Source organism: Apteryx rowi, unplaced genomic scaffold, assembly GCF_003343035.1.
Source record: "Apteryx rowi isolate R43461 unplaced genomic scaffold, aptRow1 scaffold_1019, whole genome shotgun sequence".
Classification (NCBI taxonomy): domain Eukaryota; kingdom Metazoa; phylum Chordata; class Aves; order Apterygiformes; family Apterygidae; genus Apteryx; species Apteryx rowi.
Window position 1 is genome coordinate 24268 of NW_020447219.1, and position 25020 is coordinate 49287.

General features: G+C 37.1%; 1 protein-coding gene across 1 annotated transcript in view; it reads right to left on the reverse strand.

The window, feature by feature from the left end:
- The window catches only part of NEK11 (NIMA related kinase 11), a 49102-nt gene that overhangs the window by 21006 nt on the left and 3076 nt on the right, over positions 1 to 25020 (reverse strand). The window contains exons 2-3 of the mRNA XM_026064888.1: positions 4435 to 4600; positions 11 to 129 (exon numbers count right to left, since the gene is read on the reverse strand). Of these exons, the coding sequence (XP_025920673.1) occupies positions 11 to 129; positions 4435 to 4600 (285 nt within the window). The remainder of the gene's footprint in view (positions 1 to 10; positions 130 to 4434; positions 4601 to 25020) is intronic.

Here is a 25020-nt window from a genome sequence, read left to right on the forward strand (position 1 = left end):
ATGACTGTACCTTTCATGAATATAGTTGACTCCGAGTAACAACTGTATAAACCATTCTATTATTTGTCTTTGAGTGAATATTTTCCCAGATTCTTTGTACTCTTGTATTTTAAAGTCTAGATCTCCGCCCTGAAAAATACCAAAACATATTTGTACATTTAAAGTCAGTTTTTAAAATGTCTTCTCCTTCACTAAAATATAGGACTCCATTTTCTTAGATCTCTAGGCTTCATACCACATATTCTGTAAAATTAATGCATGCACATGAATTCTGAACTCTCACTATCACCAAAAGCATATAGAACTGAAGATCAAAATGAGATCAAGCAGTCTGGCTACACAGAAGTATGTCAGTGTTCTCTTAGTGGTACACAAAATCACTGAAGTTTTCAGCTGTTCTCACTTCATGTCACTCAACTTAGACATCTACATCTGAGCTAGTCACCTCAAATGCCCTTTATAGTTAATGCAAAGGAACAGGCACTTGTGAAGTGCAATTTATCTCTTTCATTTAGATGTCTATGTTAGGAAGAGATGGATCATGTTGTAGAAATACTGTTTCTCAACAAAGACTCATGATGAGGGTGTATATTGACTAGTTCCTATGTAGACACTTAAGTGAAGTAAAATAAATCTCTCCCTTGGTCTGAACAACAGTTTGTAAGTTTGGGAAATCATTTCCACTCACTAAAGTCAAATGATGCACAGTCAAGATAAACTCTCATTAATTATCCAGAAATAAGCATATCAGAATCAAAGCTCATTATTTTTCTAAAAAATAGAGATGTTTGTCATCTTGCTGTTCATCTAGTTCATAAAATAAACGGATTTTGTCCACAAGAAAGCACCTTAGTGGAAAGCACTGAGTTGAGGTAACTAACCCCAGAGCAAAGGAACTGTGATTCTTACTACACTCTAAGTGATTAATGACCTTACATCAGGACAGCTTATTCTCCATTAATCATTACTTTTACATTACACGTTCTGCATAAAATCAGAAGTTTTATGTGCCATGTACAAGAAAATAGTTTAACCTCTACTACTGTGATAAGAGTATAGAAAATAGATCACTCGTTATGTGAATTCTATGGGAATATGCCAGTTCCCTTCATCAACCCCTCCACTGTTGACTCTCAACATTTTACGATCTCTTCACCATTCCTTGTTCTTCTGTTCCCAAACTCACAGTGCTCCATACTGCAACCACACTTTTTACAAAGTAAGCAGGTTCTGTCCTTGAAGATCCATATATTTCTGCCCTGTACTTGGACATGGATTTGGTCTACAGTAATTTTTTGGGCCCCTGAGTTTCTAAGTCGCAACATTCAAGAGTAATTATGTTAAAAAAGAAAATACGTTTTATCATATATAAAAAATGCATTCCCTGACAATGTCCAGCAAGCTTGAAATTGAAATATCTGAATCAGCTCATTCACTAGGGAAGGCAATATGGCTTCAATTCTCCATCTGCCTCCCTCCTGCAGCCCAGAGAGAAGCTCTTCTGGGACCTTGGAGCACTGAACAGCTGCCTCCCCTTTGCAACTCCAACTGTTCAACAGCTTCCCCATGGCGGCCGGCAATACAGCAGAGAAGGGGAAGAAAATGCCTTGCTGGGTATCCCACTGCATGGCAACCAGATGGGCTGTGTCTGAGCCTAGTCACACACCTGGACAGGAATGACTCACCTATTCCAGACTGCTGCTCAGGACCATCAGGAGCCAGCAGCAGTAACAGCCCAAGAATCAGGGCCTGTTTCAACACGTGCCAGCTGGCTGGCGACCCCAGGTGACTACGTACTATCCAGGTAAGGAGAGCTGAAGTACAGCAGGCTCCAATCACCATTTCTCCTGTTCCAGTGTGTCCTCTCTCTCAATCACACATTGCCACAAAAAAAGCAGAGAAAAGAAGCATAGCAGCTACAGAGTTAGGCCTGGTGGGTACTCTGTTAGGCTGGGGGAGATTTCCTTTGCATGGGCTAAGAAGAACAAAAGCAGCAGAATAAAGTACTACGTGTGCCCTGAAGTAACAGTATGGCTTTTTACCTTCAGGCAGAGAAGACTGGTCTCAATGTCCTACAATTAATTTAACCTTCATTTAGTGTTTAAAAAAAATGCATCATAAAAGATTTGCTGAAATACCACTGCCATGAAACTCCGAAGAAGTTTAGTAACCCACTTTTGCCTTTTGGAAGGTCAGTATAATGAAGTTCATATGGAAATTTAGAAATGAAGCACAAAGGAAGTTTCCAAGCTGCAGTTTCCAAATAAATGTCAAGAGCATCAAATACACCAGTAACTTATTTAAAACAGGACTCAAATGCTTAGGTTTTATTATTGATGATGTGAATAGGCATTCATTGCTTTAGTTATTCCTTTTCCTCAGATTTCCTTAGCATATGTATACTCACATCAGAGCTGAGACTATGATGAAGAGACAGAAATAATTATTTGGGGGAAAGTGCAAATAGATCTATTTTATGATGTATTAAAAATGATACAACATTTAGAGGAACTATTTTGTTTTAATATTTTAAAATTGTATTTTATTGAAGTCCAATTTATGTTACAACATGAAATCCAAGGTTCATGAAGGCATTTTTGCTTGAAAACTGACTTACATGACAATGTTTATATTGCCTATGAGGTTTTGAATCAGGACAACTGTCAAAGAAGCTCAACAAGATCAAAACAGAATACATGTACTTCCTTTCAAGAATTTTGAGAGAATTTGGTTATAGATGCCAAGCTGAACAATGGAGCCCCATGTGCTCCTTCGTTCACGGGAGAGGTACAGCATTGGGCAGCTGCATTGAGCAGACTTGCTCTACACTGTTCAAGTAAGAGTGAATGAAAAAGCCACAGTACTTTGGAGAAAACAGAATGAGGGTGAGAGGGTAGTTCTGTTTCCATGCCAACTTAATGTTTTGTCTTTATTTTGAGTCTGCCACAAGAGTACCAATTACTGCAAAGTGTGGTAATTGTTCTATGCATGAGAAACTGGATATACCAGACTTCCAAACAGCATCACGTAGTGACACATTTTTCTCATTCTCAATTCATGCAGGATTTAAATAGACATCTTTTTAGGAAAAAAAGATCTGAATCCCACTATTTACAAAGATGTGCTATAGATGAGCAAATACAGAAGTATACCTTCTGAAAGTATTTACTCTGAAATAGAAAAGAAACCTTATAGCACTATGTGAAACCTTGCTTTGTACTTTCTTTCTCTGAACATTTGATTAAATGCATTTTAACTGCTTAAATGCAATGATGCTGCATATATTCTGTCCTTTTGGAAAGGGTCATTCTAGGACCCAGACGTATGTTTGAGTATACAGCTCCTGGTTCCTGGACAAACACTACATTGGGACGTTTTCATGAAGGATAGCTTATGTCACCCTGACTAAGAGAGGTTTCCAGGGGTATTACAGCAGCTTGTGATTACCATGGTGCAAGAAAGGCCTTATCACACCCTTTTTTCTTGGTCAATCTCTTCTTTAATTATTCACACCAAAGGTGAATGCTTAAAGTAATGTGATTAGTTGATACAAGACCTATGGTGGGTAGGTAACGCACAGGTTCAAGGTCATTAGCCTTCAAAGTGTTTCAAATGTAGAGTGGAGCACAACTGAAGTCTGCTTTACAGTTTCATAAGAAGATCACTGCATCTGTAGCAGATTTTTTTTTAAACAGCACATCTATATTTAACTCAAAAGTAGGCACTTATTTTATGTAAACTCTTAAAAAGTTGGTTTAAATATGTTTAATTTTTTATTTTAAAGCCTTCAGAGAGATTTCATCAATAATTTTTTAAATTAAACACTGTAGTCAGAAACCTGGTAACTATACTATAGTATATCCTGCCTTAATATTTGTTGCATCCTCTACAGTCTGGTCTTTGAGTCATATGCCATTCTCCACTTCTTCTAATAAAGCAAATGCTGTTAGCAAACTCATCATCCATATGATCAGGCTTAAGCGTCTTGTAATCGCCTCCAAAGCACAAGAGAATTTTCCCTTCCTCATTTACACCAGGTTTCACACAGTGCCCCCATATTCCCAACCTCATCCTCTCTTATTTGCCAATAGTACATATGTGGTACAGACTTTCTGAGTTGATCCACAGATCTGGTAATGTGCCTGTGTTTAAGCCTTTCTTGTAATACTGACTATACTGAATGAAATGAACTTGCATTTAATATTACCTATTTCTCCTTCTCTGATTTGCTGGTTCTTAATCTATGAGCTCACTCAAAAAAGTAATATTGCTTATTTGAAATATGCCTAACAATAACAGGTGATATCACAAGTAAGAAATAAGTTAAGAATAAAATTCAGACTAATACATTTAACACCTGAGCTAGGTTTCTGTTAAAACCCTGTTTTAGTGCACACATTCTGCCAAATTCCTTCAATAATCCACAAGTCTCACCTCACAGTGTTCAGTGATAATGCAGAAACTATCTCGCTCCACAAAGCTTGCATAAAATTTGACAATGGCTGGATGGTCTAATTTGGAGAGCAGTTGTGCCTCTAGATTTGCTTCAACCGTTTCATTTGGCTTTAGATTTCCAACAGAGATTTCCTTTAGAACCTTGCTAGAGGGGGGGAAAAAATTCCTCACATTAATAAAAACAGAAAAATACAAAATCATATAATGCTCATAATCTCCTCATAATTCCTTAAAATGCAAAATAATAATATTAACCAAGTATTTGGCAACATGAAACAATGAGGCAAGTGTAGGTAAACAAAGAGAATGCATTAAAATGCAAATAAGTATGCCAGTCACCACAGTGATTAGCAACATTTTAAAAGTATTATTTTAAAAGTATTATTTTTCTCACTATTTCTCACTCATGTTTTCAGTACTATGGATTACTGTATAATAATAAACATAATTGAAAAATCAAACACAAGTGATTTGAGACCCACCCAGAGTATATGTTCAAGTTTCATATATGAAGTAAGGAGTCATGAGAAACAATTTGGTTTTGCTGCTTCTGTCAAAGAGTCTCCATGGGGGCATGAGAAAAATTACCCAAAAGATAGTATTTCTGTGACTATTCTTCTGATTAGAAAATCAGGACAATGACTTTTTTCCAAGGATTGGCCTGACTTTCACCTGAACACCAGAGTGAAAAGGTACAAACCTGGATTTGAGCACTGTGATTGAAAACTAACTCAACTCTTTCAAAGAACTAAATTTTCAGGGGCTAACATTTGTTTTAGGAGGTTGCAAACCTCCAAAGACTTAAAAAATTAAGGGGATTCTTTTCACATTCTTCAAGTTAAGCATGTGAATGTGCCCTAGCAGAATTTGTGGTTCAGACTCAGCTGTACAAAATGCTTGGAGATGGGGAGTTCACTGCCAATGTGTCCTGGAAAAAAGCTTAATGCAGGGCAGTATGAAGAAGCATTTTCTGCTGAAATCTTCCTGTTGAAATGTTTTATAAAGCACGGCACGCATTGCAAAAAGGCATATTGTTTCCATGCACTTTAACTGGCTGCTGAAGAATGCATCATTGGTCCATATCTGAAGGAGCCATTTGAGCCTATTAGAGAATATTGCAGGTACTTTACTGAAAGAAAACAATGAATATCCAATAGCTTTTGAATACATGAAAAGTAAATTCCACACTGAAACAATGTCTTCATAATGCTTTTAATAATTTCTCATTCAATATTGCATAGTTGTAAAGCCACAGGAGTTAAAAATGACAGTAATAAAACTGCAGTAATTCACTTGATCTAAGGAAAAAAAGCTGTAATTCTTCATAAGAAAATTTCTTCCTAAATCTCAACCATTAGTTACTGAGTAAACAGTGCATGAATTTTTACATAAACTTGCCTAATCCCCATCTGGCAATGTGATGAAAAAATACACAAGTTGATTTGCCTGCATCTCTACAGACAAGGTTCATACTATTAGGACCGGTAATATCTACTGCAATCTTCTCATCTTCAGCTGACATGGGGACATTATTCCTCCTTCATATAGATCATGTCACAGAACTGACAAACAGAATGAGTCCTTGTTAAACATCACGTAATACACGTTTCTTATATACCAAAGACAACAATAAAAACCTGAGGTGTAGGGATAGCTTGTCATCTTAGTCACTCAGTGATTTTGATGCTGTCAACAGCTGTCAGACAAGAAGACAGGTGTTTTTCTTATTAAAATTCACTCCCACCCAGCAGAACGAATCAAGAAAAGGTACTTTTGTAAATAAGGTGTTGGTTTTCTCCTACACAAAGCTAATCCATATCCAGAATTGGAACTCATTTGCATCTGGAAAGCAAACTTTTGTAATGCAATCAAGATTAAGTATATTTGTATGCCACTGGTAAATATGTGCACTGTCTCTGTGGATAAGGTTTGATTTTACCATGTCTAATATGAAAAAGACAATGGGAGCTTATACTTTCTGCAAAGCTTTTTCTATCTACTTATAGCTATATATACACTTTAAAATATATACTTAAAAAAGTCATCTCAGGGTCTCAGAAGTTTCACAGAGAAAATGAACAATGGTCTCCAGATCTAAAGCTGGTTCTTTTCTGATAACTTTAGAAGAAGCACTTTTGACCAAAAAGAAAAAGAAATCAGCTTTTCAGTTGATTTTTCACGTAAAGTACACTGGATGGGGTTTCTGTACATTACAGAACTCACTATATTATAGGCAGTACTGCTAACATTGCTTAAACTTAAAGTTTCCTAATACGCTTCAGTAGAAGAGCCAGATTTTATCAGACACAGAAAAAGATGAAGCTAAAAGCCTTCAGTCAAAATTTCATCTACGTAGATTAGCTGTATTTTTCAAAACCTTAAGCACACGCTCATGCATAAATTCACTCTGCCCCACTTCAGTATTAACACAAGTAACTTCCGCCCTAACAGGCAGCAAAAATTGGCACTTTCTGTGATTAAGAGACTCTCAGACATCTCAAATTTGGCATCCCTGCTGATCTCCCCACAAGCTGATAGGCTTTCTGCCTATCAAAAAAATAGCGATACCAAACAGAAGAAAACAAACAAACTTGTCTTAGCCAAACAATCCTGCATACATTTCCCCTCTATGAAAAAAAACAACTCTACAATTTGAAGGAGACAAAGTGTTTCTTTTTATATGATACAACCTGCATTTTAAGGTTGTTTTATAATGAAGAGTAAGTTATCAGTGCTCCTAATTCAGCTATAGTACTTGTGTATCATCTGATGAAAATCTTCCTGTATTGAACAGTTTAGAAACAGGTAGTTAGGTTACACAAAGTATTTTAAAAAGCTTTCAAAGCATGTGATATGCACATATTCTGAATATTGGGGATAACAGACTCTCCTGTTAAGATTTTGTTGAGACCCCACCTGGAACATACAGGCCATCTGAAGTTCATGATTTTCATAAAACCTGCCTCTAAATTTTCTACCACTAAGCCTCAGGCTTCAAGCAGGATTAAAACTATTTTCAGGAATTTAGAAATCATAGATTTGGGAGGCATATATAGAAAAACAGGTTAAGATAACTAAAATGTGGCTGTCCCCTAAATGCAACAGTTAGAACTACTCCTTTTGACATAATGCTAAAATAGATGTACTATTTTAAATTTATTTACTATGATGTTTCCTTAATTTAGAATACAGATGCATACACACATTAGATACGTAACTACACATCAACTAGAAAACTTTGTTCTGGAAGGGCTGGCAGATATCTTAAAGTTCAGCACAGAATATTAGCCTCAGCATTTTAATCCTGTGAAAAACCCTAGTCTTGCAATGTAATAGTGTAAAGACACTTCACAATTAACCTTGAACAGTCTGCAACTGAGAGAGTCCTGTAGTGAATGCATTAACATCTTCAGAATAAAAAGCCCTGGCTGGGCTTATTCACACCCATTCTGGAGGAGGCTGAGGCTGTTTGGAACGGCTTACAGCAGTGATGCCCCCAAGGGGGGGAAAGAGCACCAAAGACGGCCCCACTCCCCAAAGCGCAGAAGACAGCCATCCTGCCTCCGTAGGCCCCGCACCTTGGCGGGCTCACGCAATTTCCCCGGGAACACCTTTGGCTTTTCGTCAGCAAACCCCCTCCTGGCTTGGAAACACAGCCAGGCCAGCGCACCATGTCTGCAACTGCAATACCATGGAGCAAATAGGTAGGAGTACAGCAAGACTTATGAGAAAACAAATGCAAAGGTGGAGTCCTCAAGTATACAGCCACCCAGTGGGAATACCTTTTTGAGTTTTAGTAGTGACTGACAATATGCCACAGCAGTGTTTATCTCAGTCTATTTGCACTGATCTAAAATTAAATATTTTACAACCCATCTGGTATTTGTTTACATTGATGGCATGTTTTATTATTATATAATTTGGTTTATTGGATCAGCTGCAATTTTGAAAAGTTAGGAAGACAGCCTGTCTCAAAAGGCACTCTGTTTACTGAGAAAACTGCAATGCGAACTATTGACTAGGTACTTTTGTTTGCTGATAATGAAGTAAAATAAATACAACTCTTCTAATGTCAAGAACAGGTATTTTTAATAACCTATCACAGAGAGTGTGTGCTCAAGGAACATATGACCAAAATTTGAAGGGTTTATTTAAATAAAAACTTCATCTCACACACGCTGTTGTTCAACTAATTACACCCTGACATTAGCAAGACCTCCTAGCAGGTAATCAGTGTGCAAAGACGGCAACCCATCATACCATGTATTTTGTATTTCCGAATGGCCCTGACTACAATATAGAGAGTTGTGGTGTAGCTCACGACTGTGCATTGCATTTCTGTCCACTCTGTGCTTTGTAGAACTATCTTTCCACACTGGTAACTCTTCAGTACAAGGACCATATGCAACTCCAAATAAACGTAGCACCTTGTAGAGGCATCTGTAGCTGGGCATAAACATGAAAGGAGTGCCCACTTAATTAATGCTTTCTTAAATACAATTCCTTGAATGGCAAACGGAGAAGCTATGGTACTACAGATGGGGACTGAAATGAAGATTAGACCACAGCCTTCATGCACACGTCCTGTCTGCACAGCAGCTTCCACCGTATTCAAATTGCTTGTTTAGGAGATTCATTACCAAGGACACCACCTGCACACAGGCAGCTGAGGTCACCCATCAGGACTGCGTCTTACATTCAGCTGTTTTCTAGAATATGGCACACTCACATTTTCACATTACAGCTGACTGTATAGTTCTCAAATCATAATTTCAGATTACTGTTGATAACTTCCACACTGAAAATATTACATTACTGGAATCTAATTTCTGATACAAAATCCTACCTGTCCCCAATTTAAAATGCTCTTTCTCTATGCTTTACATCCAGATATTACAGGATTCCTTTGATGAGTCATTCTGCTCTGTGTATGAAGTATTCCTCCTGTAAAGTCACTCGCCCACTGTCAGGCACTCTCGTTTCCTTATGTTTCCCTTCAGGCACCTCACATTTACACTTTGACAAATCCAAGTTTTATTTGAAATTAATATACTTTACTGATTTGACAAGACACTCAGTTATCTGGAATCTACTTCCCTCTCTTAGGTTGATCTTCTAGTTTCATTGTAATTTTCATCTTACCCTTACCCATCAGACACACAGCTAGCCTTGTATTAATAATCCTAGCAGATTTCTTTGCCTGGTGTCAGTGACTGGCTTTCCTGCAGTTTACAGTTTAGTATCACCAGTTCAAACAATCATTTTTTTACATTTTATTCATTAAGTTTGGAGCCCAAGTATGCACATGCTCAGACAATTTAAAGACATTCATTCATCAGGTAGGGAAAGGAGGAGCTGGTAAAGCATAAAATTCAACAAGTCAGTATACACAAAACAGTTCTACCTAGAAAGAATATTTGATTTTAGTTAAGGAAAGAAACATTCATAGCAAATTAATGCCACTGAACTTCTGTGGGAAAATCAAGAAGATGATACACTATCTTTCACGCTTTCAATGAAAAACAGATGAAGAGTGCTATTTCCATCATGATTATTTTTTACTATCCTCCAGAATACTCTATTCATGTTGCTCACAAACATTCATGAACAACAACAGCCATTGAGAACCAGTCCCTGAGTTAACCACTAACAATTCAATCACTGTGTAAGTACTGTAATATCCATAGATGGATTAATCATTATTTGTTTCTGAATAAGAATTTTAAGGTGTTTAATAGCTCTTAAACATCTTTGAATGGTGAAGAGATTTCATAAATTTACAAGTGAAATGAATGATTCATTTTTCCTTTCCATCAGTGAGTCAAAATTATAGCACCTACAAACATTTTTCAAGATGCTTAATTATTTGAATGCTTTAACATATGTACTAACACTCAACAGTTCAGCTCATGATGTAAACTGTTTATGGTTATTTCAAAATTAACGGTTCCTATTAGCATCCCAAAGAAATGTAAAGTATATTTTCTGGGACAAATTCATGAGAGAAAACACTGTGGAAATAAATTTGCTCCAAGGAATAGGGCTTATATGGTTTTCTTCTGTATTGAGCAAAATCTTGTATATACAAAGGGGCATACTTGAAATTATTTTTGGTCAATCATTTGTGCCAATGTTGTAAAAAATTAATAATTACAAATCAAAGCAGAATACTTGTGCTACATCCCACAGAACTGAACATGCCTTATTACTAGTAAGTATGAAAGCATCCATTAACATTATCTATTTAGATATTCAGATGTGTTTATTTTTAATAATCCTTTGGCATATTTTGGTTTAAGTCATCTACAATAATTAAAAATAAATTTGAGAATGAACTTTGATCAATAAAGGAAGGATTTTCCTCTTAAAGACCCTTTTTTCAAAGCATTTTATTTCCTAGAAAGAAATGAAACAAAAATTAGTTACGTTTATAGCTTCTTTATGCATTTCAGCTCAGAATCAAATATTGATAGACTGTGATTAAAGCGAAGAAATCTGTGTATACTCAGAACGATTATTAAAAATATTGCAGGGTACGGGCTAAATATATATGTGTGTATGTATTTTTTTTTATAAATACTCTATCTCTAGATGTTGCATTATCACCATCTACTGTTCATTATTTTATCTGATAATGACTACCAGCCTTCACTGTATTTTCTCCAGCCTAGTCTTGTTGAAGAATGTAATTAAATATCATTAACCTAAATGGATTTTTGGAGATGAGTGTGACAAGGACGAAATAATTTGTTTATTCTCTATTTCTTTAAAGATGTAATTCCATCAAACACCCACTCACCTGAAACAGACACTTTCCCATTGTGATTTCATTGTACGCACTTGATACATTTCAGTATTAAATGCTCTCTGCTAATTAATGTTTCCTTCCAGAAGAAAAGCCATATCATTAGAGAAATAAAGCTTGAATGAAGCATTAGTTATTTTCAAGCATTATTATTTGATTAAACATCCTGCGATTGCCATGTCACATCTCTTCAACTTGCAGTCTTGGGCTACAGCATATGCCAAAAAGAAGCTCACTTGTCTAGGAATACAGAAATTAGTCTGAAATTAGAAATTTCAAAAATCCACATATTATCYGATCTACATGCTTCAGTTTACATAAAATACAGACAGTTTTGAAAAATAGAAAGTTCCAAAGGAAAAACAGACACATTAAGTAATCACTGAAAGAATGTATCCCACAGAAACTCAGACTAAAACATTTTCTAATGTAAAATTTAATTGGCTCTTTCCTGAATATAAGTATATTTGTAAGCAGAATTATGTTCCTTTAAATGTTGCAAGTATATTTAATGCCAACAATATTATATCTTCTGTGAAACCAATTCCCATAAGCAATTAAATACTAATTTGCTTCAACTTTGATAGGAAAGCTCACTCTTCCCACATGTCTCTTTCAAGCAGGCATCTCCTTCAATGTTATTTCTGATATACATTAAATTATCTACCGTACCAAAAAGAAGCATGCGCGTGCATGAGAGAGAAAAGCACAGCTCATGGTTGTACAAAAGCACATTACTAAACAGTCTATAATCAAAGGCTAAGGGAATCAAGCAATGTTAACTGAGGAAATTAATTGTGTATAATATCTATTGTTACATAAAAGTCTTTTTATACTTTCTAACCTTCCTGGGTATGATACTGTGGTCTAAGAATTCGGTGAAATATGTGCAAATCAGAAATGAAGCCACTAGCCAACAACATTGAAAAGTTATTTTAGATCACACGAAGGGCACACCATACCTGCAAGAGAAGCAGTGAACTAGGAATGACGTTCACTAACGTAGCTGTGTCATATAAGAACAACCAAAAACTAGAAAAAGGGAAAGAAAAATACACTGATAGTCCAGCAAATCAAGAACTTATTCTGCTCACTGCAGCAATTTTCTCATTACAATTTACTGAACTCAATAAAGAGCCAGAAGGCTAGTTCTGCGTGGAAGAAAGTACAATATCCTTGAAGCAGAGTTAAAAGAAAACACGCCTTGCCAACAAGGGCAAACTGCAACAACATACAATACATCAAGCATATTCAAATATTGCAAAAATACACAATATTGTTGATGCAGGTGGTCACAGTTTGACCTAAAGTAATAATACTGTTTTCTTACTAAAATTATCTTGCAAATGAATAAAATTAAACAACAGTTTCAACAAAACAAATGAGACAGAAGTGATCTCAAAGCATTTGCTTACTTACAAAATCATTAAATTCTGTCTCTGCTGCACATCTCAAAGAACCAATAATTCACCAGAAATGCCTTAAGCATAATTCTCCACCCAATATTGAAAATAATATTTGTAAACATTACAAAAAAGAATGAACTCAACCAGCAGCACCACCTGTTGCCTGCCCACAAGATCACAACCAGGTGGGGGCTGCAGCAGGGAGCTCAGGAGAGCTCAGCTCTTGGAGGATGAGATTTAGAGGAAACCTAAGTCATCTTTTTCTTTAAGGCACTTTGCCTCCCATTCACATCAGTTAAAGACCCAGTTAGATTGCGCCACAGTCAAATGGACAAATCCCACTGAAAAGCAAAATCAAAGAAAGGTGCACTAAAAAGGAGAAAAAAAATACAATAACCCCAAAGCTCAAAAAGATGACTTGACAGAATTAAAAGTTATATCACACATTGCTGCACAGAATTTTCACAGGCATCTACATCACACAAACTGAATGAAAGGCACCAAGATGATTTGAGTGCTCATCTTTTGATTTCACAGAACCCATACAGAGTATCGGGTTATATACTTTGTAAAAACGAGAATGCTCAAAATTTTAACAAAGGAATTGCTTGCACAAAGGCCTGCAGCCTCTTTGTAGCTCCTACTAGCTAAATCTCTCACCAGCATATGCAGTGCAAATTGTGATGTCTATGCTCTAATGCCAAGCTGTCCTGCAAGCCCTGCTAGAAACTTAGCCAGTGCAATCGATTTCTGAACTTTCCTAAACAGAGCTCTAAATAAATCGTTTCACTGGGACATGGACCATGTCTTGGACACCTGTGTGTTGTAACTCTCAATACTGTTGTTGTTCTAGTCTACCAATTTTATCAGTGTATCTCTCTGTGAAGACGTGTGTACGTGTGCCTTTCCATAGCTCTGTGGTAGCAGCGCATAAGCATAGTTTTCAGGGAGAGAAGAATGTGGAGCTCTAGTATTAGTTTCCATCCTCTCTACCTGTGTTGTACTTCGGGACTGTCACACTTCCATTGAAAGGTAGCTCTGCAGGTCTTTAACTCCACGGGGCGGAGGCTGGAGAGGAGCCCTACAGCGCCACGCTGGGCTGCAGGAAGGGCTGGGCACAGACAAGGATGCAGGGGATACGGACTAAAGCATCCTCCCACTTAATGTCCTGATTTACAGGCCCAACTTTGTCATTTGAACTATTCTACTGTTAGTTGCATATAGTTTCACATGAGAATTGTTTTGAACAAGTTCAGGGTTATCAAACTAGTCTCTGAACCACTATTGGCCTGAACTGGAAATGATCTAAAACAATTTCAGTCATAGCTGCAACTCTGTACCAACAACGAAACAAAACATTTACTGTTTGACTCCCAGGCAACATCTGTTTGCACTCTTAAACTAAAACTCAAAAGCTTTAGCCATGGTTACAGAGGCTTAAGTAAGGACTTGGACATGCATTTAGGTCTTGGCTCCCACAGCACCATTCACAGAATGTGAAAGCCACACTTAACCACTGAAATGGAAAGATTATGGAGCCTAACTTCTTAAACCGTTCTAGTTAAATCAGCAAGAATTCTCTACCAAGGGTCTCTGTCACATTATCTCACATTTGGGACCAAGAAAGTCTCTGCACATGAACAGCTATGGCAGTTCAGCCGATACACAGTAACCAGAGCTCTAGGTGAAGTGGCAGGGGTTCACCTCAATGAAGCGAGCAAATGATGGTTCACTAAGAAAAGCTTATCGAAAAAGAAGCAGCAATCAGTAATGTCCTACAGGAGCTGCTCCTTTGTTCAGTTTCCAATGAGATCCAGAATATTTGTTCAAAAACCTAAAATGACCTGAAGGATTCTAGTTTTAATTTCTAATTTTTATTTTCAGGGCTAAATGAGGGAGAAGAAGAAAGGCAGACAGCATGATTAGATGAAGAAGCACAGGGCAACTGGCAGGGGGTCATTTGTTATTGTTTTAATCAATTCAGTTTCAAATGAGCGTTCCCTTGGAATACCTTCAGAGAAGCAAACAGGCAGCAAACCCTGGGATTTAACGGTACAGCAATCTGCTGACTGTCTCTTGGATATTCATAAGTTACAAAACTCTTCCACCTTTAGATTTTATTTTATTTGTAGTAAGAAGTCATAAATAATTGAAAGTCATGTGATAAATTATTCAGCTAAGTGCACAATTTCCAAGGAATCATAGCATGAGTCTGGATTAATGCTATAATGCAAGGCAGACGCAGAAGCTGAGCTGACACCCCACAATTACCACATGCAGAAACGGTGCTGGGAGTTTGGCACTTCTCAGCATGTGCTTTCCACCAAGGGGACGTATAAGTACCTTTTGAATATTTATGAACTACAAGTCCCTATTGCCTGCTGTGTACTTCAGCTGCTTGTCTATGCATGGTTATGAATTAGTGAAACTTAGCCCAGAGCTTCACTTTGCACAACTGATTAGGACATTCATTATCTATAAGTGATAGCACTGTCCTTCAAGACTACTGTTGAACAGAAACCTCTACTATAAAGAGATATTGTCTTTAACCATAATTACCTGTTATAATTAACTGATAAACTACTCAGGGAGACAGGGATAGAAGTGACTGCAGGAATATTACCATGCTAGCTGTTTAAATGCTGATACAGTCCTGCTACTTCTTTTATACAAGTCAGGTACATAATTGATTTGGGGTAGGTCAGGAAACAGGTCTATGATTGCCAACAAAAAAGCATCAGATATTTAGATGCACATCTGCAAAATCTTAGGCGATTCCAGAATCTGAAAGAAAAAAGAAATTGAAGATGCCCTGCATTTTGAAGATTATTTGTAAATCTGATGTCAATTTACATTACATGATGGAAATTTGAAGTCAATGTTTTCTGAATGTACCAGTATATTTAAAGCCATACTGACACTTTGTTTAAAAAATTCATATCAGCTATTTCTTAGATGCAATATTGAAATGCCTTCCTTGTCTTTCACTTCAAAGAAAAGATTGGATTTGAGCAAAACACTGAAATGGAAGAGTTTTATAAAGCAGCACTGACTTGATAACTTCTGAGCTAAATAAACTTCATTTGTAACTGCCAATAAAATTCATGTTGTATTCACACATAGGACTGACTTGAGTTTCCTATCAAATAAGATCAAAAAAGCTTCAAAGCATTTACATATTATATGTTGTCAAAGAACTGAAAGTAAATACTAAATATCAAATACACTAGAAAACTGCAGAAGAATCCATAGCATAATTGTCCAACTACCTTTTCAAAATTTATTCAATTGTCCCATATTTATTAACCTTGTCTACAAAGGAAAGAATTATCTGTCTAACAAACACTACTCAGCATATGGACTTACTGGCCAATTTCAGCCAAATTTGTCAGAACGGTAGCAATCTCAAGGATTTGAAGATGACACTATTCAATGAGCTAAGTAGGAAGTGCATGAGACCTAGATTAGCGGCCCCTGAATCTCAAAAGTTATTTGCTGTTTGAGCTGCCAAATCATCAATGTACATATACCAATCATCTCATCTGTGCATGTACTCAGAGACCACCACAGCTTGACCTTTCTAGCCACTAATTAGGTAATGCAGTGAGGAAATATGTATATTGGAGGGAAGAAGTTGGAGCTACGTTTAGAGGAAGCAGAAGAAAACTGAAGACATTGCAGAAAAAGGAATGCGATCATAAAATAGGTGGTGAAAGAATTTGCTTATTGTGGTAGGATGAAGGGACACAGGATGCAAGTCTACAGGAAACCAGGCTTCCTTTCTGCCACACACAGACAGCTTGTTTCCAAATTGTAGAACTGACCCCCATTATACTGGGCTACAAAGGAGCATAGAGAATTTACAGCGCAGTTAAAGATTGTGCTAACATTTAGCAAAACTAAAGATAAAAAGGAATAATTTCTCAAGTAGGAGTCTGGTTACTTTCCAGGCCTACCACCTTGCCATATGAACACAGGCAAATTATTTAACCTCTCTGCTTCTTGCCCATTTGCAAATTGGATAAAAATATTTCACAGCTCTGAAAAGTGCTTTCAGGTCCCAAAATGAAAAAGGTGCTACATGCATGCAAAGAATCACTCTTAAGAGACAGTATTCCATAATGGGTCTAGGAAAGTGACTGAGCAGCACTGTTTGTCCCTAGCTAGTGTATTCATAGTAATATTAAATTAAAGAAATTAAAGAAAACACAGACTTATCTACAAATTCATTATTGGTGTAATTTCTACAAAATAAAAAGAGGAGCCAAACAAAAATACATACATACAGTTATTTTTATGTAAATTAAAGCTAGAATTTTTTATTCTTTCTTAAAAAAAAACCCAGAGCTTCTAAAAAATATGTGAAACTCCACTAATGGGTAACCAGTGATTTGCATCCCCATCTATCACATCTAAATTCATTTCAAACCCTGGAAAAGATTAAGAACTCGGCAAATATTTGCAAACACATGCAATCCTTATTTAGAGCCCAGTTACATATTAGCTGAATCACTTTGCAATTTGAAATAAAGATTTACCAAAGCTCATTTTAGGGATCACTAGAACGGAAAGGCACTGTCAATATTAAGCAATTTAATCTCACTTTTAGTGGATATACAGTACATGGCTCAAAACCAAAAGATTGGCAAATACCTAATGCAGAAAACATCAAATAAAATACAAAACAAGCCATCCTGAGCTAAGAAGCTTCCTTTCCTATGAACACATCTCTTGTGTTTAACTGACTCTGGTGTCTAAGACAATGCAAATTCTGACCATGGTTTCTCCCAGAACTGGGGTATATAGATGGTCTCTCTCCTCTATGGATTGTCTAGCACAGAAGATACTCTTTCATAGTTAGGAGTGTCTCAGGTTCTGGCCTTTCTCTTTATGAGGGCATTAATTTTATTCTCTACTCAGCTGTCTATTTTCACACAAGTTATAGGAACTTCTATATTTGAGATGTCTAACCCTCGGTAATGCTTGGTCAGAAGCATCCAACAGGATCAATAGCTCTTGTAGGACATGGATAGCAAATTGCATAACTTTCTACACAAATAAAGAAGATAGTCACTTGCCCTAGCCATAAACCTAAAGAAAAGAACTTCCATTTTCTTTTTAGGAAATTATTATGAAACTTGGCAAAGTTGTTTATCACATGTCTACACAAACCAGTTGTTTCAGAATGAAGTGCAATTCTGAAGTTTAATGGCCAGTCTGAAGTAACTCCATGGGGGCACCATCTTGCTCCAGAATACGAATCACTGGTTTGGCTTTATCCCTCTCCTCTGTGGATAATATACCTTGGGGAAAAAAAAAACCACCAGCAATACAGGCAAAGAAGCTATTGCTCAGTGAGCTTAAATGTGAACAGATCTTCTCATGACAGCACATTTGAGAATACAGAAAAACTCATCCGGCCTGCACACAACTAGAGTTTTCTAAAGGAAAACGGAGTACATCAACATTAGAAAATGTGTTGTACGATTAGGGAATTTGCCTGGCTTAGACATGCAGTTGTTAAGCTATGGCTGAAACTGGCAGCTGTTTACAGCAATATATAATTTTTCCAGTTAAGACAGGGTGGAAGGGAAAACTGAAATGAAAAAGGGTTTCAGAGTCACCTAATAAAAGAGAAGGCAAAATTATAGAAAACACCCTGGACCAGGAACATAAAAATTACAAAAAAGCATACAAATTTAAAGCAATATGTAATGAATGAGTCATACAACACAACACTATTAAGAGTGACATACAGTATGACACCTACATGCACTACTATACTGGCAGTGCTTCATATTCTTATTACTTATACAGTATGCGACTCAGCCTTTTCACGTTGGATGTCTCTGATCTAGTACAATCTCAGAAAGCCAGCTATCCTGCGCCCATCTATACGCAGAACAGATCACCTAGAAATCTCAGATACTAAGAAGTTGTGGATAAATAGCTGGCAAATTCTGTATCAGAGGAAATAAGCAAATGGATAGGAGAGAAGGAACTAAGAACATACTTCGCAATTATAAATTGCAATTACCTATACATCAATGGTACAACACCTGACTTCATTTCCTAAGCACAGTTTGCAAGTAACAATATTGGTCTATACCTATTTTGATTTTAAAATGTACAAATAATCCTAACACTGTGCAACTCAAGCTTTTACAGCTTTTCATATGGAAGCCTTAGTTTCCCTGTTTTCAGAGAGCTAAGCCACACAGAGCCACATACAGGTTATCTGTTTACACTCTGTCCCTAATAATCTACGTTCTGAATATAAGGCATTATTTTTACAATTTCCAGCACACTAGTTAAGAAGTCATACCATAACGGACCCCAGTGATAAGGACTGTGCATGACAGCAAGGTCATACTAAGTGCAGTCGTGGAACTGCACCTGTTACTAAATTAAATACTCAAGGTGAGAATGGCATTGTCAATGTCTTCTGTTATTTTTCATCTTTACTTCAAAGCTAATTCATATTCCAGTGTGAATTCTACAGTAGATTCCTCAACATTAAGATTTTTATTGTGCTTCTTCTTTTCAGTCCCACTGTGTACCATTCTCTGATTCTGACTGCCTACAGAAACAGCAGGAGAGAAACCTTTCCACAGGGGCTCATAAACTTTTTCTGTCACTCTCTTTTAAGTAAACTGCAAATTTGATCACTTCTTGCTTCTACTTTTCTCAGCAGAGGAACTTCAAATTATTATGTACTGCTTTATGAAACCATTACTGTTAACTGCATGTATTGTTTAAATTTTATTACTGGACTTGGATTTTTAATCAGGACATGTAAATAATCTTGTCTAAGCAAGCTATTGGATACAGGTGTTGAAAGGAGATCAAAGACTGACTGACTGCTAGAATTTATTCAAAGAAAAATATGCATTACAGAATCTTTTAGGGCAACATTACGGAAATATAGATCAGCAGCATGCTCAACAGTATATTTAACTTTTTAGGAGTAAAAGGAAAAGCACAGATAGTCTGATTCTTTCTCACTTCTACAGATACAGACATAAGTCTCAATAAACAGCTTGCTTTAAAAAAATATGAATTCCGAGTAGGAAATAAAATACTACCTGCTTTAATTTTAGATTCATCATCTTCTCTTCCTCTTTTGTTAGTGGATAACCCAGTTTTCTCTTCCACCATGACCCTCTTCTTGTTCCGAGCTTGCCTCATTTTTCTCTTCCCCCTTCTAATACTATCTTCTCTTTCTTCCCTGTCAGAGATACCAAATTTTTCATTTGGCCATCTCCAACAACTCCACTTCTCCAAGAACCTTCATTCAACCTTCTGATCTCTCTTATTCTCACTTTCTCTTCTCCCCATCTATTTGTCTTCTTGCTCTTTCCTCTCACAAGTAGGCTTATGTCTTCCTCATCTCTAAAGACTCACCTTTCATCACTTGCCTTCATTTTTCCTCTTTTTTCTTTTATGTTCTGTATGTTTACAATTGCTTTTTTTTAAGTCCTGTACCTTTCTAAATCCTTACGAATTGGAAATAGCCCTTTGCATTAACTAAAACTGCTTTTGCTTAAGTTTCTAACTAGTCCCTTTACTGATTTTCTTCAATCTCTTCAGACATTTTTGGCATTAATCGTGTCCTCCTTCTTGGCTACTAATAATGCAGCCCTCTCCTGACTAATCTCTTGTCTCTCAAGTCATTCCTTCACTATGTTCTGGAAGAATCTCACCTTCCTGACAATTTTTTTTTTAAGGTACCAGTAGATTCCATCCTTGTTTCCCACCTTTCCCCCTTTTTCACCTCACCTCTGAGATCTCTTATCTGCAAATACAAATTGTGATATTTTGCTACTGCTGCTCTGGAGTGTTCTACATCTAGTTTAAGTCTATCTCCTCCTGCCGTGAAAGACAAACCAGCATTTCAAGCTCAAGCCATTCTCAGTCTCTGCTCTGTCCACCCTAAGTACAGAAACTATTCTGCCAGACACACCAGCCCATAATCCAAACTTGATTTTTTATTTGAATTTCTTTCCATGCTTATACATATATGCAGTCTCTCTTAATTCTCCTACAAATCCATTTTTAAAACTTTCCTGTGATGCGATAGCTACAAAACTTGTTAACACTTAGACAGTGGCCACAACACATCGGCAGCCTTTCATCCTCACTACTATTGTGTCATTGTTTTCAGGCATGAAATCTCCCTTCATAACTTTTGTCTGTAAGGTCTTTGCAGTAGGGACTATCTTTCTGTGCTGGGTTTTTGCAGCACCCAGAACAATATTGTCCTGGCTGAGAGTCACCAGTGCTACTCTAATCCAAGTAACAGCAATACACACTGCTGTTTCATAAAGAGAGAGGAAACAGAGAATCTAACGTTTGTTACTCCAAATGCATGTGCTACTTGCATTAAAATAATGCCCTATCAAATAAAGTAACTGTTAAAACTATCCTCTGCTCTCTAGCTGCCAGATAGTCCTGGCTGTAGCCTCCATACAACTATGCAGCAGCCTTGCATGGCTGGGTATGCAAGCGTATCTGGGATCTCTGCAGCCCAGAACGTTCACCGAAGGATTTTACACATCAGCAGGTGATGGGGGCACTGAGTCACAGTTGCCAGAGCTGTCAGTTCCACAAGCGAGAGCTCTGCTCCCCTGGCTGTAACCCGGCCCAGAGGAGCTCCAGGCAGGCCAAGGAGCAGGCTTGCAAGGCAGCAGGGGTTGGCAGCAGCAGCGCACAATCGTCACACAGCAGCATTTCTCAGGCCTGCTCAGCAGCCCCTTCCTCACCCCTATCAGCTGCCTCGGCTAAAGTCAGTTCAGGTCTGGCCCCCCTGCAGGTCTGTCTTATCTCTTCTGCCTGATATTAAAAGAGAGGCAGGAACAGCAGCTGACCTGAGCTCTGAAGCAACCCACACTTCTCTCTGGGTGGTCTGCTAGCAAAAGAGGAAGCCTGCCCAGAAGCAGAAAGACCCTTTTGCAGGCAAGAAAGATGAATCTGCAGAAGTGGCAACAAAGGAGGAGATCCCCACCCACACAGTACTTCCATTCCTGGAGGAACGATTCCACCCAAACTCTTGGGTCTACACTCTGTTGTTCTGCACTAACTAAACTAGTATAGCAATGAGACTGAGGCTCTTTCTCTCCTTAGACACTTCTATCCACCCATAATAACCACTATTATCCTTAAAATGAATAAATGCTGATAATCAAAAGAGATATCTTGGTATACTTGGTATAGACAGGGCTACATATTTCCAAAAAATTACAAAAGTCCTAAAGCATGTATATTTATTAACATTAGTAAAATTCCAGTCGAGTATTACAATTCACGAGAAAACACGTTGAACTATTTCAACTCAAGAGTAGGAATTTTAGCAGCCTCCCATAATACAATGTACTTGAAAAGCTTTATTAAATTTTAGTAGTACAGAAGCAAGAAGCTGGCACACATTTCTATGAGGCAGGTATTGCTGGCCTGAACAGCTCTCTGTAGACAGCTTCTATATGAAATGAGCCTGTCGACTTGAGGCATGCCCCAGATCATCACACTCTCCCTCCCAGCTGAAGCAACTGTGCGTGTAATACTTCCCTCACAAAATCTAGGATCCTTCAGGGATAAAGAAGAATAAGGCATGCCCAAAAACTACTTTTAGAATCATGCAAAAGCTATGCAGACCACACATGAAATCACATGATAAGCACTGTTAGTCACTGGGTTAACTCATTCTGTAGATATTGCACTAATAGAAAATTGAAGAATAAATTCTTGAACAGCTTCTGTATCATTATCCAAGATTTAACTTCTTGGGAATTTGCGTTCTTATGGTTTATTTTTATGCTCTTTCACAGTGCTTTAGACTATTACATGGGATGGGTAGATGATTTGCAGGAAACTATCTGTGACTGAATTCATGCTGTATCTAACATTTATCTCAGCATGTTCTGGATCATCTCTGAAGCAATAACAATAGAATTCTAATTCTGTTGAGATAATTTAGGGCCTAAATAGCTCCACTCCTTTTATCTGCCAAAATGCTTTCAGAGCTCTATTAAGATTTTTTAAAGAGTGAGAAGTATAATCACTTATTTTTTCATTTCCTTTGGAAATATATATTTACATGTGTATATATTTCCCAAAGGGAAATGTGATGGATGCAGTAAGCAGTAAAATTCCATAACGGATTCTTTTCTTATTTGAAAGTAGTGTTAACAATGTGCCTTTTTAATACATTTTACCACCTTATGAAATCAATATCATTAAATAGTAGAAACTGTCTACCCTCTATCTTGAAATGCTGCTTGAGGTTTCATGTTCACCTGGGCCAATATTTTTTCATCTATTAAACATCTAAATGGCAGAAATTTAGGGGAATCCAATCTTAAATCTACATTTAAAGCTCAGGAGGAGTGGAGGGGAATAACCGTGATATGATTACCCCCAAGTGGTGTAAGGAGGAACTACAGAACATTACAATGAAAGCATTTGGGCTTGTTAAATAGTTGTAGTCACAAGGAAGAGGCTAATGAAACAAAAGAAAAAGAATATGCCAACTAATACTCAGCCTCTGTCGTGAGGATGGCAAGGGACACATGCAGCCTCATCCCTATCAAAAGACAGGCATGAAATGCTGCAGGCAGTGAATGCTTCTTCAAAACAAAGTCACTACAAATCAGACTTCTTAAATAAAATTCTAAAAAATATATATAGAGAGAGAGATAGTTACTTAAAGGCAAAACACATATTGCTTGTTTTGGAGGTTTGGCAGCTTGAACTATAGTCAAAAATACCAGAACTGAAGATATACATTTCAGTATTCTTCTGAAGTCTGCTACTATTGAACTCATTCTTAGAGTCTTTAGAGTCCTATAAGCTCAGGTAGTTCCTACCTCTAATTTGTATGATAAATAATGCTAACAGAAAAAGAAAATGCCAAATATTTTCTCCAGTTTTTAATCGAAGTTTTGCATTAAAGGACTTTTTTGCAGCAAACTGTAGCTAAGGCTTGGAGAGATCCAAAAATTGTATAAGCTGACACAGGGAAAAATAGAAAAAGCTAAAAGCTTACTGGCCTCTAACCCTGATTCAGTGAGCTGAGAAATGTAAATTGATACAGAAGGAAAATAAGTGAGAGAATCATGTCTTGTCTGCACATTTATTAAGGCATTATTGTCAAGAATGCATTGCTATAAATGGCAAAACTGCGGCACACAAAACTGAACTGATGAGACCTGTCCAAATCCAGGCAGGCAAAAAATCCAGATTTGTTGTCAGTTTAAAAAAATTGCCATCAAATAGGGATACAGCAAAAGGAATACACTTACTGGAAGACTTTCTGTAATTATTGCTTCTCATGTTTCATTTATACAACTTAATCATAAAAAAATGTTAGTTTAGCAGGCTTCCTTTCATGGCACAGTGGCACAGAACTGATTCTTGAAAGCATCCAATTAGGTGCTACAACAGACTTATCTGGAGTAAATAAGAAAATGGCTGAAATGAAGAGGAAAGTCCACTAAAAGACATTCAGAAATTCTGACATTTTCATGCCCCCTTTTCAAGTTTGAATGCCTTAACAGGCCCGTGTAATTGGACAGAGCATTACAGAGCTAGATACTGCAGCAGTTGGACTCAGTTAGATTAGGGATTCTCTTTCTCCACATTTTTAAGCAAAGAATGTCATGATCATGAAGATGAATGAGCGTGGAGTGGAAGGCAAACATCCAACATTTTAATAAGTGTGTTCAGAAGAAAACTCGAAGTTTAATTATAAATTATATAATTGTATAATTTATAGCTAAAGGTTATAGTAAACACATGGTGTATATATTACATATAATATATGTTACATTTTATTATATCTTTATATAATTATAAATTATAATCTACAAATTATAAAGCTGTAAGCCTTCAAAAAAATAAAGAAGAATAGTAAATTTGTGAAAGCCCGCATATACCTTTGCTCTGCTTCTTGTCAGGACAGTGATGAAATTTTCCTCTGTCCTGAGTCAGCGCAAGGGTCCTTTTCACAACGTATACCATATGTTAGGAACTCGACCATGGTATGACAGTGGGGAATGGGTAATTCAGATACATTTTTACTGGTTAAATTACTTATTACATAGCTTTGGAGATGTACATCACTATGGCTCATAGATTTTCCAACCACCTCCATTTTACCTTGTGTAGTAAATTAAAAGGACTTAGATATAAGCACCATCAGACAGACTGATATCTGATAAAATATATTAAAGAAAAACAGATTCAGTTGGAATGTGAGTCAGCATAAAGCCTGGTCCTATTTAACACCATCACTAAAGTTAAACAGTGTGTTTGTTAAGCCTGCAGGATAACACCAAACTGAGAAACGAGACATAAATT